Consider the following 18,488-nt stretch of genomic DNA (forward strand, 5'->3'; position numbering starts at 1 on the left):
TGTATGCCGCAAAAGAAGAACAGCAAGAAGACAACGGTTTTAAAAAAAGAGTTGGCTTCTTGCTGGTCTTCTTTTGTGGTATACAACTACAGTTCTGTCTGGTGGTGCCATAAGACTGGAAAAATGATTACTTGATTTACATTTGACTCAGAGACAACTTTTGGCAAAAAGTAAAGATTTATACATAATGTCACTGTCTTTGTGAAAAATCAAATAGGACGGTTTTGAAGAGAGTGCTTGGAGTTCAGAAACTCACCTTGCAGATGTAATAGCAACAAGAAAAAATGTTTTCCAAGAAATTTTTGATCTGTCAAAGCCGAAGGCTAAAAGGGGAGTGAATCAAAGTTTGCAATAGAAAATTAAGATCCCAAATGTGTAGTGGGATCCTTTATCTGTCTAAGCAACAGGGTACCCTTCAGGAAAGCCTTACATTTTTTAGAAGAGGCTAGTGGGAAAGTATTATATCCTATACAGCAACTATAGACGGCTGCAAGCTGAACTTTTACGGTGGAGAATCTGGCACCACCTTGAAAGAACAAAGCAAGAAATTCTAACACAACAGGATTTGGGGTGGTTGCAGCAAGGTTGAGCCCACTGACGAAAAATCATTTCCATCATTGCATGGCTGAGACACCACTTGTGGGGCATCAGGATACCACTGCTGAGCTTGTCAGCTAAAACACTGGATTTCCCAAGTATGTGCATTGTTACAAGAAAGCGTTTGGAAGAGATCACCAACTGTCAGACTCCCACTCTTCTTGGCAAAAGAGGTAAGATCAGGTTCTTCCAGTTTGTTGATGTACCAAACCACTGACATATTGTCTGTTTGGATAGGAGGGAGGGAGAGAGTTCTGAAAGACCTGCAACACTAATATGACCATTCATCTCTAAAACACTGATATGCAAATTGGTCTCCTCTGGGGACCACGTGCCTTGAGCAGTTCATCCCAAGAAATGCCCCCAACCCAATTGGGAGGTGTCAGTGGTCAATGTGGCCTTTAGGGAAGGAAGGATAAAGGGATGTCCCTGATAAACCTCGTTGGACTGCAAACACTAAAGTTGGGAGCCTTTGCAGGCTTGTGAAATTTTTATAGGATGTTTCAAAGGGTGCCGAAACATCAACCAATGCGCTGCCAGGGTCCAGTGAAGAACTCTCATATGACGGCAACTGTAGGTAACAGCATGATCGCTGCAGCCATCGAACCTAAGGCTTGAAGAAACAATTTTGCTGGAGGAGAGGGATACTCTAGAATCTGTCTGACATGCAATCTTAGGGTATGAACTCTGCCCTGGGGTAAAAACATGAACTGACTAACAATGTTCAGGCGATCTCCTATAAACTCCAAGACTTGAACTGGTTGAAGATGGGACTTGGAAAGACTGACTGTGATCCCTAGGAATGGATAAAAGTGGAGTAACTAATCCATGGCCTTCTTTAAGAGATGCTTGGTTGGTGTGGAAAGGAGCCAGTCATATAAATAAGGAAACACTGAATCCGTGCAGTCAGAGAGAGTTGCCACCATTGCCATGCATTTAGTGAACACCTTGGGGGATGTGGTGAGACCAAAAGGCAGGTCTCTGAAGTGGCAATGACTGGTTCCCAAGCAAAAGCGCAGATATCTTCGAGAGCACCTATTTATTTTGAAGTAATAACACACATTTTAAAGATCAATAGAGCACATTCAGTCATCCTTCTGTAGAATAGGACTAAACTGTGACCATCTGGAACTTAAGTTTTTCAAAAACTGACTTAGATGAATGAGATCCAGAATAGGTCTCCGGATCCAAGTTTTCTCTTGCACTAAAAAGAACCTTGAGTAAATTCCAAATTCTGATTGGTCTGGTGGGACCTCTTGGATGACTCTTTTAGCAGCTTTTGAATTTCTAGAGCTGTTAACTCCCTCTGATTTGGTGAAACATCGGGGAGACGTCTCTTTTGGATAGGACTTTGTGAACAGGGAATGAAAATACTCTGGATATGATCTTTTTCACCCACCATTCTTTTGTGATGGCTGTCCAGGTGTTTAGGTGCAAGGATAAGTACCCTCAGACTGCCTCCAGAGAAGAACAGTCGAGCAAACTTTCAGGAGCGCTAAAAGGGCCTGTCCGAGAAACAGTCTTGGGACCCTTGGTTCTGCGGACCCCCTATGTCGCAAGGACAGTATCTTCCATTGTTTCCCCCCTCTGCCTCTGCGAGAAAAATTCCAATGTCAGTCTTAAAAAGGTCCTTGAAATTTTCAGAACCACATTTTCCTACCATCTCACAGATTCCTTGAAAAAGATCTCTGCAGGGTAGAGAAACAGATTCCAACAGCAGACAAGGTCTTTCCAATCTTGGCTGCTGTGGGAAATGGTGTCTTTAACTGTGGGCCCAAACAGAGAAGATCCATCAAAGGGAGCATTGATGAGTGAGGATTTAAAGGGCTCCACAAAATCACACAATCTCATACAGGCATGTCTCCTATTGGCTATGCCTAAACCAGTAGCCCAAGAGAAACCTTCAGCTGCATGAGAAATTAGCCTCATGGACGCATTCCATAAGACTGTAGGGTGGCTAGTGGGAAGGAATATGTTCTCTTTCTCTGCAACATGGTCCCAGGGGTAGACTTAGATTTGTCAAGTCCCTTTGCAACTTAGCAAAGTGTGCCAGGTAATTAAGCAACCACAAGGCAAAGCTTGCTGAAGCATAAATGCACTTTCCATATCTGTCCAATGCCCTAGACTCTCTATTAGGAGGATGGACAATGGAACTCTGTTTGGCAGTCCCTTTTTAGTGGGCTGCCGCAACAACTCCAAGGATGTGAGAGTTGAAAAAGCTCTCGGATGGGAAAAAGTCCTCTCCACTACCTTGAAGGCCGACTGACCAGAAAAAGCAGAATCCAACTTCACCAGAGTAGAAACTCTCTGCTCAGCTGATTCTCCACCCTCCTTGATCTCCTCTTCAAGTAGCGAGTCAGACCTGAGTTGTCCACTGCCGAGGTTCCAAAGGGAAGTGTTGGCTCCAAAAACCTCAGAGTTTAAGTCATTCCCCCAGACCTGGTCCCGGTGCCTCAGCTCTGAGACTTATCCTGCTCAGTAGGGATTAGCATCAAATGGGATAGGGAAACAGGCAGAGTCAAAGATGGTGGTATCTTCGGATCAGACACTTCGACTCTCGGCACTCTCAGATCTGATGGCTTCAAGACTACAGGTCTGACTGTAGGTGTAGTCACGATTGGGTGTGAAGGTGGTTGAAGGCTCACAGATCCAAACGGAAGATGGAGACGGTAAAGCCCCCATCTGGATCAGTGCTCTAAGGAATTTCCTCATCTACTGTCCACATCTGCCTCAGAAAGACTTTGGGAGGCAGAGACTACTTTCTAGAAGTCTCCTGTAAAAAGGCAGATCCGAGCCTAGGTGACACTGGCACCAGAGAAAAACAGGGACTCCAGTTCCGAGGAGATATGGAGACTATGACTGTTGGATCAGACACTTTAATTTTAGGGGCAGTTCCGAGATTGGAGACCATGCAGAAGAGTGCTTCCTATTCTCCCTGGGCTCCAAAGATTTACATTTTTTGGAGGGGGGTTGGGCCCCAGAAGTATAAGCTGTGGAAGAAGAAGCTGACAAAAGGCCATTCAGGACCAACTTATTATGTCTGTCACTGACAGCCCTCAAGATAAATCCAGCACAAATTTCACAAGGCACTTCTTGTGGGCATCAGAATTAGGTATCTTATGCCCACAGGAAGTGCACTTTTTAAACCTGGTAGGCTTCTCAGCCATACCAACAATAAATAATAAATAAACCAGATACTAATACCTAATATAAAACATTTTTAAAACAGGTAGAAAGTTTACTAACAATGGTAACCAAGATTATCTTAGAAAGTAAAGTAAAGAAATGCCACTACCACCTATAGTAAAACAAATACTTTTAAAAGGTAGAGAAAAGGAATAGAAAAACTGCCAGAAGAAGAAAAGCGAGGAAAGGTTATTTAAAGTGATATACTAACATGAAAAGGAGATAAACTTTTACTCACAAAAACCTAGCAAAGGCAGCCCAGAGTTCAAGAGAACACAATGCTGAACGAATCATTAGAGTGGCAAAAGAAATCTGAGGGGATATAGTAGTAAGGGGCATTATGGGTAAAGGGAGGAACTCGAGAGTCAGATCCAAGAATTTAAAGGAAAATGGCCGAGTCGGATCTGAAACCCATTCATTGAGGAATGAATGAAAATGACAACATCAGATCATTCTTTACCAGGTGAATCCAGGGTATAAACACACTGTCTTATACGGATCCTCTTAAAGCCACATCTCGATACACTGTCTCCTACAGGTTACTGACAGGCAATCTATGGCTCTGATGGGTGTTCTGCATATCCATAAAATGAACAGCAACAGAACCACTAGCTCCAATGATGTAAATTTTGTTTGTGACAAATACATGTTTGTGAGACAGATGTCTCATAGGATCCACATGCTCTGAACATGCTCCCCATCCATAATAAGCAGAGTTCTTCCCTAAATCCTATTTAACTGTAACCTTAACAAATGGAAGGTAAATCAGAAATTCACCTGGGTGACTTCTATAACAGACTGTATAAAGTAAAAATAATTAAGAACAATACAAAAAAGATAAGCCCCAATTATGCCCCTATTAATATTCCATCCATTTTAAATGTTGCACATCAAAGAAACACTAAAAATTCTTTATCTAACAATAATGAAATAATAGTTAAGAATTTATAAACTTTAAAATTATAATTTTACAAAAATGGCACCAAAAGTAAAATGATTAAAAAGTATGTAAATGTTTCGACACATCTTCATTTAGTTTACTTACAACAAACAAGCAAGACATTAGAGGATATGGAACAAGGCTCAATAAGTTTAGGAATACATTATAAAACAAAATAACTAAGCATACTTCTAACTCAATAAAAAAGGGTAACTTGAGAATTTGCCTTTAATAAAACTAATTTATCTGTATATATAAAAAAATAAATAAAAAAAAGGATTTTCCAAGTTCTCTAAATTATGAATAATGAAAATACTGGATTCAAGCTCTATTATTAAAGTGTACTGTCACACATTCCTTAGCAAATGTAAATAACTAACCTTTAGTCATAGGAGTAATCTCCTTACCATAATCCATATCACATTTTACAGTGTTTGGGGTAAACAGAGTGCTTTTATTTTGCAGTTAAATTCATTTATAAGCAACACCCTTTGATTTTTTTCTTGAAACTGAAAACACCTGACATGACATCAGGAAAGACTGTACCTGCAATTCCTCACTTCCTACATTAGTGTACAAACTGCCATTTTTCAATGTTAGCTGTAGCAATAAGGGAGTCTTGTATCCTAGCAAGACAATTTGTCAGCTATTACAAGTGGAACACCCACCCTTGAAAACCTGGCACATTTGGTGCTGTATCTGTGAAACTAATATAAATAAGTAGCTGCTGTTCCAAGGAAGTATAGTGCTTGATTACCCAGAATGCATTGAATGTTCATGTAAATTACTGTCTATCCCTAACTTGGCATAATTTTGTGGGTTTGGTCAAATGGAAAAACTGAATCAACAGTAAAATTAAAAGATAAAAAAAAGTCACAATCTTTGTTTTGTTTTTCCAGCTACTTGCTGCTTCATGATCAGTAGAATACCCAGAAATAAAATCAACTGTAAAACACAGGTGTATGAGAAATGTATCAATACACCAATAAAAAAGTAAAACAATGAGTAAAATATGTGGAAGTATGTGAGCAAATCCCTAACCCTAGCAAAGCAACAGTTTCTTAAATCATTCCACTATTTAACATGAATTTAACCTACCAAAGTATAGTACAGAATTTCATAACTTTGAAAAGGCGAACATGTAAATTAAACCAAAAAGATAAACTTTAGAAGAGTTCAGGTAATGCGTTGGTTTGCATATAAAAACATTACAATGCATACTGTGATGAGTTAACAATTTGAAGATCCTTCTGCATTGCAAATTAGAGTGGCAGGATATTTCATTTAGACATGAATTCTTTCCACAGCTTTGCATATTAGACCAATCAGACTAATAGGTTTGCAGTTTCCAGGGTCAACTGATAGTTCACTCTTGGTGATTTTTTTGCTGTGTAACTCGTATTGTATAGGATGTAGAGGCCTAGGTTAGTCCTTGACTTTCTGTTAAGAGTTTCTAATAGTTTAGTCTGTGATTGCATTGTACTTGTGGGTCTCTTCTACTGTATTTTTACATTAGAAGGACAGGGTTTATTCATCTTGTAAAATTCTTTCTGCAAGTCATGTCTACTACTGTTGTGAAAATTTTATGACAGTTTTACTTTGACTTTCACGTAAATTATATTTTGCTCTTCTTAGAGATCCTTAATACAATAACAGCATCTTGAAAGTTTAATAGTCTTTTTATAAGGCTTATTGGTATTTCAAATAATATACAAATTTAAATATCCATCAAATCAAATAAAACATGCAAATCTTCTAACAGCAACAAAAACCTACACAAAAACACAAAACAATGTATCCATACAAGCTATTCACATATTGTGCTCAATTAATTACAACTTATTTACCGAATGGTATAAAATAGCCTGCTTCTTCCTTGAATATTTCCCAACTTGAATTACCATAAGGGGCAAAAACCAAAGTCCCAACCTCCTGTCTTTCATTGCTATTGTTAGTTGTATAAGCTATTTAATTACTCTTCCCAGCCACTGTTTTCCATAGATCCATGATACTGAGCCCAGTATGGATCTTGAGTAAACCTCCTTTTAAACATATTGCCTCCTGCTTATTTTCCCAGAGCTCAACAAAGCTTGGCATGCTAGCCTGTGTTCCAGAAGTATTTTAGCTTGGCATGCTAGCTTGTGTTCCCGAAGCATTTTACTTGTATCCAGTGCCATCCTGGCTAAATCACACTTGCTTAAGTTATTTTGACTAATCTACTTTTATTTGTGCATTTCACTGAAGTTTTTTTTTTAAATAATAGCTCTTCCTCTCTCTGTTACTGCTCAAAGACTGTCTTGAATCACCAGCAACAGATTTTCAGCTAGTTGTTTAACTGATCTGTGGCAGTACTGTACTTGTGGGTCTCTTCTACTGTCTTTTTACATTAGGACTGGGTTTATTAATTTTGTGGCAGGATGTATTTGCCTGGTCTGAATTGGGAAATACACAAAAGGCCTCATAGTGTAGTCATTTTATTGGCCACTGATCTCAATAGTTAGTTCTCTGTTTTTTTCTGAGCAGCTGTAAATTTGGCATGTTTGCACAGAGATGTTAACCATGCAGCCGAGGTTAGCAGTGCCCTGTGCAGTAGCAAATACCTAGAAAGCAAGTTTCCCTATAGAATGGTCCATGAAACTGGACCCTGTAAAAAGTACAGTTTTGTACCTACCATAAATGTAGATGTTTGAGTGCTCATACAGCTGCAGTCATTACAGATGGGTTATCCTGCCGTCAGGTGGGTCCTCGGTTGGCCGAATTCCAAAGTCTAGGTCCAGCGTCGGTTGTCGTTGCTTCTTCCCTGATGTCAGTGCAGCAGGGGTACAAAAGAGGCAGCCGACGCTATTTTCTTCAGTTTTTCTTGCCCCAGATGTCAGGTGCCCCCAGAAGGAAGGCAAAACATAATATTATGCAAACATGCAATGTAGATAAATCAAAAACAGTAGTTGCAAGCAAATACACCATAAAAGAATACCCCAAATAGGTTGTATGATGAAGGTGTTTGTCATAAGGCCTGTTTTAAGAGGGGATGGTGGGAGGGTAACCTGGACTGCAGCTGTATGAGCACTCGAACATCTACATTCATGGTAGGTACAAAACTGTACTATGTTCATTGTGCATACAGCTGCAGTCGTTACAGATGGGTAGAATCCCAAAGCTAAGTAAGGGTGGTAGGCACTAAGTGGAACTAGGAGGGGCGAGGATGCCCTGCAGGACTGCTGTGGCAAAGCCCGCTCTAGATTTTGAGTATAGTGGAAGGTGGTAGTGCTTGGAGAAAGTGTGCACTGAACTCCAAGTAGCTGCTTCCAAAATGTCCTTGGTAGGGACCCCCCTGAGGGTAGCTGTAGCCCTGGTGGAGTGGGATCTGATGTATACAGGCACAGATTTTCCATGAAATGAATAACAAAAGCGTATGCAGTGGGCTATCCATTTTGAAATTGTCTGTTTGGAAATAGCCTTTCCTTGAGCACTTTCCTTGAGCACCTGTAGCATAGGACACAAAGAGCTGCTCAGATTTCCTGAATGGCTTTGTTCTGTCCAAGTAATAACAAAGTTGTCTGTGAATGTCCAAGGAATGTAGTAGTCTCTCCCCTTTGTTCTGTGGATTTGGATAAAAGGTAGGTAAATGAATAGTCTGATTCAAAGCTACACTGGATACTACCTTTGGCATGAAGGTAGGGTTGGTTCGTAAGGAAACTCTGTCCTGATGGAAAATGATGAATGGTTGCACAGCCATGAGGGCCTGTAGTTCCGAAACCCTGCGTGCTGAGGTAATAGCCAGAAGGAAGGCTGTATTCCATGACAAGTATTGTAGCTCTGTTGAAGAAGCTGGCTCAAAGGGAGGCAGGGTCAGCTTTTCCAATACGAAGTTGAGGTCCCAAGCTGGGACTGGTGGTTTCCGTGGGGGTTTTATATTTTTTGCCCCTCTGAGGAACTGCCTTAATAGAGGATGTGAGAATAAAGGAGGATCTGTATTGTATTGTGCAGAAATGGCTGAAGCGTGGATCTTGATGGAGGAGAAGGAAAGGCCACTGTTTAACATCTCAGCTAGGTACTGTAAAATTTGAGGTATATTTATTACCCAAGGATTCTGGCCCTTTTCTCGATTCCAGGAACAAAATCGTTTCCATTTGGCGGAGTAGGCTTTTCTAGTAGAGGGTCTTCTGGCCTCCAAAATGACATCATGCACCTCCTTGGAGAAGAGAGTCTGTTGGGAAATTAAAGTATTCTCCATGCAGCTAGATTTAGGGTTTTGAGCTGGCTGTGAAGGGTTTTGTAGTTGTGCTGGGACAACAGAAGAGGGACTAGAGGTAGGATCCATGGTGGGGAGTGCATCAGGCTCTTTAGGAGAGGATACCAGTGTTGTTGTGGCCAGTCTGGAGCAATGAGAATCATTTGTGGCCTCTCTGCTCTGGCTTTTAATAGAACTTTGGTCAGTAGAGGAAGAGGCGGGAAGGCATAGACTGTCAATGTTGTCCAATTGAAAGAGAGCGTGTCCACTTTCCAGGCCTGTGGATGATAGGTCCTTGAACAAAATTTTTCCAACTGGTAATTTCTGTGGGTAGCAAATAGATCTATGTCTGGCTGTCCCCATGCCTGAATTATCTTTGAGAAAACTTGAGGACGCAACTTCCATTCGTGTGGGTCTGTCATATTTCTGCTTAAGTTGTCCGCCAGTGTGTTTTCCTTCCCTGGCAGGAATTGTGCCTGTAGTTGAATTTGCAATTCCAGTGCTGTGTTCCATAGGGTCATGGCTTGCCTGCATAGGGGGTATGAATGAGTTCCCCCCTGTTTATGTACCATATGACTGTGGTGTTGTCTGTCCTTATCAATAGCTGGCCTGGATGCAGTAGGTCTTTGAAGGTCATAAGAGCATTTTGCATGGCTAGCATCTCCTTTTGGTTGATGTGTAGGTGCTTCTCTTTTTGGGACCATTTTCCCTGAATGCACTGATCTGCCATGTGTGCTCCCCAGGCGTAGTCTGAGGCGTCCGCTGTGATGATTTGAGGTACACAGAAAGGGAGACCTGTGTTTCTTTGGCATGCTTGAGCCCACCACAAAAATTCCTTTTGAAGGCATGGAATGAGTGGTATAATTGTTTCAAAGCTGTGGTAGTTTAACAGTTTTATTACAAACGCCAGATGCTGCAATAGAATGTCCTTGCTGTCCGCTTGGATCAGGCAGTCCAGATATGGGTAGATTTGTATTCCTAAGGCAATTACTGATGCCAGGCATTTCGTAAACACTCTGGGCCCAGTAGATAAGCCAAAGGGCAATGCAGAGAATTGGTAATGGGTTGAACCTGCAAGAAATCTGAGGTATCTTCTGCAATCTTGTCTGATAGGGACATGCAGGTATGCCTCCTTGAGGTCCAATGTTACCAGCCAAGACTCCTTGCCCAGCATGGGAAGAAGCTGCTGTAATGTGAGCATCTTGAATTTTGGCACCTGTAGATATGTGTTTAGGATGGATAGGTCTAAGATGGGTCTCCAATCTTTGTCTTTCCTTGGTACCAGGAATAGTCTGGAATAAAAACCTTGACCTTGTTCTTTTGCAGGTACCTCTTGAATCGCTTTCATATCCATGAGAGCGGAAATTTGTCTTTGTGCCTCTGCCCTTTGATTTTGTGGCAGGTTTGGCAAGCCTCTCATTTTTGGAAGGGTGTGAAAGTGGAACCTGTAGCCTCTGTCTATAATGTCCAGAATCCATTTGTCTTTTGTAACAATGTGCCAGTTTTTTTAAAATAATGCCAGTTTTACGCCCAAAGGTGCTGCCATTAAAGCTTTGTTTGGCAGGCATAGGGGGAAGTCATTGTGCCGGTTTTCTAAATGACTGTGATCTATCTTCTCCACCTCTTAGGGTTGGTGCTTGCCACTGTCTAGTTCTGTAAGATCTTTGAGGTTGTCCTCTACCCCTTGGGCGTCTGTATCTGCCCCTTTGAGGTCTGTCCATGGCTGGAAAGGACCAATTTTTTGAAGGCCACTTTCTGCTGAAGGGTGGAGGTTATACCTCCAAGAAATCTTTCACTGTTTGCATAGATTTCGCTTTTTCCTCCATTTTCTTTAGTACCTCCTCAGCTTTAACACCAAACAATACATCTTTTTGAAGTGGTGCATCTAATAACTTTGCTTTGACATGATCTGGTAAGGTTTGCTCTTTGAGCCAAGCATGTCTACGTATAACAGATCCCGTGACAGCAGCTCTACATGAGGCCTCTAAAGCATCAAAACCATACTGCAAGGTATGTTTACCCACTTGCTCTGCTCCATGCAACAAATCCTGCAACTCTTTCAAATCTTGTTGTTCTGTTTGTGTCATTTTGCTTTTCAGCTGAGATAACAAAAACTGCTGGTACTTTAACATATGAAATTGACAGTTTAATGCCCTCATGGTTGAAGTGGCAGATGTATACACCTTTTCCCCCCACCTTTCTAATGCTCTGGAATCTCTCCCTGAAGGTAAAGGGTTTTTAGCAGTAGAGGCCTTTATTCCCTTGGGACCCTGTGAAATTGTTTCTGGGTCTGCAGTATGGCTTTTATAAAGGAACTGGTGAGAATCAGGAACCCGGTAATACCTGTCTGGTTTAACAGGGGCTGCAGGTAAAGAATCTGGATTAAGGCTGGTTTCTGCGTACACATAATCCAAAATATCTAACACAGGAGGGATAGCCAGGGGCCTATGCTGGGGGAGCAGTAGAAATTCCGAGCCTTTTCTTGGAATCTGAGTAATCTTGGCCTTCCCAGTGGAAGTGTTCCCTCAATGTATGCAGAGTTTCCCCAAAAGAGTAGTCCTCAGGGGGGGAGACCTAGGGAATAGACTCCTCAGCATCAGAGTCTTCGAAAGGGGAGTAGGCATAATCCTGGTCCTCAGAATGGTCTGAGGTAATAGAAGCCTGGTCTGAGGAAGGGTAGTCTTCCTCCAATCTGGGTCTTTTGTCAGAGGGGGGGGGGGTTCAGAACCCCTGATGAGAGTTATCAAATCCTCAGCCATTTTAAGCATCTGCTTTTTAGGCATGAGGCCTTGAGAGGAGGTCTGGGGACCCTGTTTTTTAGTTTTCATGGCAGCTTTAGATTTAGAGAAGGATTTAATAGAGAAGGTGGAAGGCCTGAAGACGACTTCAGAAATGGCAGGCCTGACTAAATTTTCAGTTTCACCGCCAAGAGTGGCGTCGGTATCTGCAGTAGGAATGGAGACAGAGGAGCCTGCGACCTCGGGTACTGAAGTCACCGGTAGAATAGTTTCATCGGCAGTCAGGGGCTGCGTAGGCGCCTCGCTGAGAATCGGAGAACCGGTAGTCGGCCTAAGCGTGGTCTCAGTACTCGGTGCAGACCTCGGATGTCGGTTCTTGTCTTTGCGTCTTTTACTTAAAACTGGTGTTGGAGTATCCAACGACATGATATAATTAAATTTTTTGCCAAAATAATGAAGGGTGAACTCCGACCGGCGCTTAATAGTGCGCTTGTTGAACCTAGCACAAAAACGGCAGGCCGAGACGTCGTGGTCTGGCCCTAAGCAAGGTATACAGAAAGAGTGGAAATCCTTATGCGGTATTTGCTTCCCACAAGAAATGCAATTATTAACTTTGTCTGACATCGGTCTGAGGCAAGAAAAGTTTCCCCAACGGGGTACTTCGCTTTAAAGAAGACTTCGGCTGAAATACTTTCGTAAATCTCAGGAGTTGGCCGACTGGCACTTGCGAACTGCTTCTGCTTCAGGCACCGCACGGCAAGAAAGACTGAAGAAAATGGTGTCGGCTGCCTCTTTTATACCCCTGCTGCACTGACGTCAGGGAAGAAGTGACGACAACCGACGCCGGACCTAGACTTTGGAATTCGGCCGACCGAGGACCCGCCTGACGGCAGGATAACCCATCTGTAATGACTGCAGCTGTATGCACGATGAACATCTCTAGAGAGCAAATACCTTGTGCTCGGACAAGATTAGAGCAGCTAGTTGGGTGCTGATTGGCAATACCTATAGATTTAGCAGCATTCAGTATTGTGTAAACATTAAAGTTAGTAGAATTTAGTACTACTTAGCAGTCTGCCCCAATACAGCACTCTTATTAGCCTGCATCAACAAAACACACAACAGCTGCCTAACCTCTCAATAATCCAACCCTTGTAGGTCACCAATCAAAGGACTAGACAGCATGGATATGCAACTTCCTAACTTTTCTGTAGCCAGCTTGGTGGATATGGGCATCTTGAGTCAATGTAGCAATTGTCTCAGGTTTACCATCAACCAATTAGTCCTTAATGAAACAGACAGTATGCGAGAGGTGTACTTACACAATGACAGAGAGTAAACTCTCACATACAAGCGCACATCAGGTTGTTGAAACTATGAACACAGCATGCACATAGACTAATATATGCTGAGGCACTTAAAAGCAATCTTCGTAAACAGCAAAGACTGCCTAAACTGCCCACTGGCAAAGCTATGCTTCAGCAAGCTAAAAGGCACTCAGAAAAAACAACATCTAACACCACATATACAGTCACACTCAATGGAGCCAAAAACACTGCTCAATGCCAGGAGCCTACATAAAAAAAAAAAGAAAAACTACACTCCCTCCAAGCCCTCCTCATACTGGAGACTACAGACACCTGTGCAGTTAACAAGACTTGGTTTAAAGTGGCAGAGAGTACCCCAGCAGTGCAAGGGCATTTAGACCAGTAGCTACACAGACAAGGGCCTAAAGGTGGAGGTGTCAATACAGACATCAAGAACAAGTATATCTCTAGGTTGGTCAATCAGGATGACTTGCTGAAGTTCCTCCAGGTGGAGTTCACTGCAGTCAAAATTCTGTACCATATCCTTACCGGCTACAGGTCACCCTCCTTGTTCCAAGAAGTTCACAATGCATACTTGGACCTACTGGAGACAATTACCCATCCAACCTAACACCCTACTCATGCGAGACTTTAATTAACCTTCTATACACTGGGAATCCTACATGGCCTCAAATCTTCAGGCACAGAGATTCCTGGACTTTGTAAATACAACCACCTCTGATAAAACAGTGAATGTGTCCACTAGATGCTCCAACATACTGGACCTCATACTAATAAATATGGAAAGATGCTGCTCCACCCCCTCAATATCTTAACCTCCCTGATAAGGTCCGTCCATAAAGCTATCGCCTTCAAAATCAAAATCAGCTCTGTAACCCCTATAAAACCAGTATTGGGAACTATTCAAAGGCAAACTACATTTTATTAAATGATAGTTTATCAAATGTCAATGCCCATCCAAACCCTGAAAACACAGCAGCCTAAGCTGAATTGCTCTCAGAAACTCTATATAACCTGTCCTCTTTCCTCTATTTTTTGTGTTATATTTAGGACCACTGAAAAATAAAATAAGGTACTCAGAAATTTAAGGATATAGTTGGTATAGTAATAAATAAAAATTGGTTTTATTTGCAGATCACATTTTTTTGTACCTGATAAAACCAGAAAAAAGGACATTTTAGTGTTGTGGAGCATTCTGAGACAATTTCAAGTCTTTTTGGGATACAAAATTAAAGAAGATAAAACAAAGGCAATAGCTGTAAACAATGTACCCACACACAAATTGGTTCCGCAATACCCATATTTATGGAGACATGCTAAAAAGAAGTACTGAGAGAATCAAACCGGAGAACCTCTTGCTGTGAGGTGACGTTAACTGCTGCTCCACTGCGCACCACTGCTATTTTTATAGCATTTACTATGGCTGTTTTTTACAGAATACTTTTAACATCTTGAGAGTACTTGTACGTATTTAAGCCTTGCTGCTTTGGGTGCACTCTACCATTTATATTAATATTGATTTTACTCTGTATAATTAAATACTCTTGTAAAAGACTTAGAGTGGTTTGACTGGTGGCAGAATGGTTACTTTATTGTTTGGGCAGAAGGGAGCACAGCTAGTAAATCTGTGCCAGCCTTTCCCAGGAGCGCGAGTGTGTGTGTGTGTGTGTGTGTGTGTGTGCACGTGTGCAAGAAAATTAAATATCCAGGTGTGAGTGTGTCAACTATTTGCAATTGGGGCACAGTGCTCCAAAGTGAAACTTGTTTGGGATCTAGTAAGACAGATACAGTCCAGTCCCAGGTCTAGTGTGTGTTCCGTGTGTGCTCTTGGGGGAAATTCTGCTTGATGCAGAGAGCTGCATCTGAAAATACAGTGCAAATTCATTCCTGTTTTTCCTTGATTACTGAACCGGGGTAAGACAGGTCATCACACTGATCTCCAGTACCATGAAACAGCATCAAATATAGAAGATAGTATGCAACAATCATCACTATTAAACTTTAAATTCTCAGTGCGACATATGCTCATAGTCAATGAGCAATAAAAGACTAATCAAAATTGTGGTAGGATACAAAAGCAAATGCCTCTATAGTAGGAACTATTGGCAACACAGTCCAAAGAAGCACAAATTACAACTCTGGTACTATGTTCCTACATTATGTATTACACCCACTAGAATTCTTAGCCTAGTTTTCAGCCTGGTAAGATCTGCACTGAAGTCTACTGTACAGCACTGCTGTACATGTGCAGGAATACCATGCTGATAAATAAGGAATTCATAGATACTTGTACTGCAATCCCGCTCTGTTGATAAATTTCTACGATGAAGTAATTTGTGTTGCAAAAAAGAAAAAAAAAAATTATCAGCTGACTCCTCAAAACAGCTTGCACCAAAATAAATAATCTAAAGGAAAAGTGTGATTTTATTCAAAACACTAATTATGCAAATGGCACACAATAAACAGAACGCCTGTTTATATTATGTCAAATGTTACTAAAATTTGGAAGACTTTAGTAAAGTAAAACTACATATGTGGAACAACTTCTAATGAACTCATTCAACCATCTCTGTATTAACATATTTAGATGTTTATAAAATGCAACAAAAAAACAGGCTTAAATAGTGGGAAGTATACTTGCTGTGTTCAATTCAAGTCAGTCACAAAAGGTTGTGACTGACTTGAATTGAACACAGCAAGTATACTTCCCACTATTTAAGCCTGTTTTTTTGTTGCATTTTATAAGTCTTGTTTATTATCAGGCGAACAGAGTGTAGTGAGCATTATTTTTTATATTTAGATGTTTGCTGCAAGATTTCATCAAACCAGTACTTCTATTTGTAAATATACTCATTTTATTTATATATTTTTTAATCATGTCAGTAAAGTGGTCTAAGGACTCTCCTCAGGAACAATGTGGGCCAAAGACAGAACAACACAACACAATAAATTAGAACTATATACAGTAGACATATAACAGTTCATTAGTAGCAAAAAAAACCCAGTAAATTGACAGCAAACAATAAATGAAAACAGACTACAGAATCAGAAATACTAGGGATGATGACTCAATAACCTGTAATCAAACATAAAATGCTTTTTCCACCGGTACAGTTTATCAGAGTTAATCAGCAGAAAACATAAGCACAGTCATAATGGATCAAGTATATTAAATTAGCAGCAGAACAGCTATACATCATGAAAATGTCTACACTTGCTAGTCTGAGTAACAGTGCAAATTACCAGGTTTCAAAAAATGTAGTCGGGTAACTTTTTTTTTTTTTTTTTGCATGTTGAAGGAGCAGGTTGGTCTTATAAATCTGCAGCAGTATGGTGCTGCATAAAACTTCTACTCTTCCTCTATGCTGTGTATAATCCTGTTGACCAGTTTAAACCAGTGGAATCTGGGTTGCTAGTATTCTACACTGACAAATTGGGCTGTTGTGGGAGAAGAGGGCCAGAGAGCTGCTAATGCTGCTAGCAGAAAGTAGCTTGCTACGAGTTATAGCCTTACATCTCTGTGCTATGGCAGTGGGGTGGGACATGTGAGGAACGCCTCCCACCTCAAGTGACATCCTCATAGAACCCTTCCACCTGTATAGATGCTCCTTTGGCCTCCGGTCTCCAACAGGGATTCTAGTGCTGGCGAATTATTCTTAGTATGGACATAACTCCCCCACCCTCCCCAATCAGAGAAGCAAGCAGTTGAATCCGGTCATTCTAGTCTCCTCTTCATGCGCTCCTTGCTTGCCTAACTCAAAAACTTAGCCTACGGCACTGCATTTAGGATTTTATGCCACTATGCTATGGAGCCGGTGTAGTTTAGATTGTTACGAATGCCTAATTTATACTTTATTTGCTATGGTGGCCACTTAACTGAAACAGAAAATCAAATTGTATTTTACAAAATTATTAAATGAACTATGAACACAGGATCAAGATTATATGTACATTGACAGAGATAACAGTGTAAAAGGAAATAAACTTCTGAATGGTGTACATATGAATGGATCACAATGAAGAAAAATAATTCCATGTGAAAGGTGAAAGCTTACAAGAGGTGCATTCAGCAGTAATAAGGTATAAAAAAGGTCTTGCTAAAGGAAGAGGCACATGAGGTGTCAGATATAAGGGGACACAAAGAGCTCATACTACACAGTTTCTGAGTTAAGGGACAGAAAAAGTTATTAAAAAGAAACTACTGGGATAAAGAGTTGAACATTTCTGAGACTGTCAAGTGTGTTGGTTGTGTTACGAAGCAGTGATATGTATGAGGGCTGGCAAGTTTGATACCACAACATGCAATGAGAAATGTATTTTGAAGTAGTTTTCTGTTTTGAGCGCTAACCAGATATATTTTCTGTAGCAGGTGTGAACTCATAAATGTTAACCAGATCTATTAATGGTAGGGTAAATTAAATTTTTGGAATTAGGATGTTCTTAGCAATGGTAGAATATGGATTAAGGTGTGAATAGATATGGTAACTTACAGGACAGCTTCTGTTGAGAAAGTATCTTGTTGGTGGCAATTGTAACATGAATCTGAAAATTAAAATTTGAGTCTGTTAACACCAAATATGAGGAAACCTGCACAAATAGGGATACCCTACTGGTCTGTAAGGGTTAAGGGGGAGGCAGTGGAAAGTTCGACAAATACTCTACGGATCATGCAGACAAGAGATTTCTTTAGTACATTCAGCCATTAATGTAATGCGTACATGCTCAAGTAAAATAAAGCACATAGTGTAACTATCTTGTCAAGTAAAATAACAAACCTACTACCAGAATTTGGATGTCTGGAGGTCAATAACTATCCTGTCATGTAACATAACATGCCTATGAACAGAATTTGGAGGTTGACCAGACTAAATTAACGTGAGCAAGTAACGTTATTACCAAGATGACTCAAATGCTACTTCTCCATAAGCTAGTGCAGTTTTGAGTTAAATAATGAAACTTGTATTCAAGCTAAGTCTCCATGAAAATCTTTCAATGAAAATGCAAACCTTCCCCCTCTGCCAGTATGATGGGCTAAATGAAGATAAAGAGTTAGGCTGCTTGCAAATAATAAGAACTCTCAAATTTAAATGCCATTTGTGAATCAAACTGATAAATATTTTATACTAGATTTTTTTAGGTGTCATTAAATGCATCTTACCTGGAATGCTGGTATTAAGCCTTTAAACTGGATATTCAGTTTCAATGCTTTTTTCACTTTCCATACCTAAAAAGGAAAGGATAAAATTATGAATGTAATTAAAGACATACATATAATGGAAATTTCTTCCAAAAAGCAGAATTAGATAACTATAAAGATAAATTCTGATCCCAACACTTTTACACAAGAAGATGCTCCCTGACATGTGCTTGGTTAGGTTTATCTTCTTTACAAATCATCATTCTGCAAAAATTTGCAAGATTCTTATGTAGGAACGTCTGCACATCCATGCCAATATATGCCATTAAGT

The 18,488-nt window shown here is 40.7% G+C and overlaps 1 protein-coding gene across 2 annotated transcripts in view; it reads right to left on the reverse strand.

Moving 5' to 3' along the window:
* CLPTM1L (CLPTM1 like) overlaps positions 1 to 18,488 on the reverse strand; it is a 657,087-nt gene that overhangs the window by 206,823 nt on the left and 431,776 nt on the right. For both annotated transcript variants that reach the window (XM_044065147.1, XM_044065148.1), the window contains exon 10: positions 18,179 to 18,244. In XM_044065147.1, coding sequence (XP_043921082.1) covers positions 18,179 to 18,244 — 66 coding nt within the window. The remainder of the gene's footprint in view (positions 1 to 18,178; positions 18,245 to 18,488) is intronic.

Source organism: Protopterus annectens, chromosome 3.part0, assembly GCF_019279795.1.
Source record: "Protopterus annectens isolate FY-2018-M chromosome 3.part0, PAN1.0, whole genome shotgun sequence".
Taxonomy (NCBI): domain Eukaryota; kingdom Metazoa; phylum Chordata; order Ceratodontiformes; family Protopteridae; genus Protopterus; species Protopterus annectens.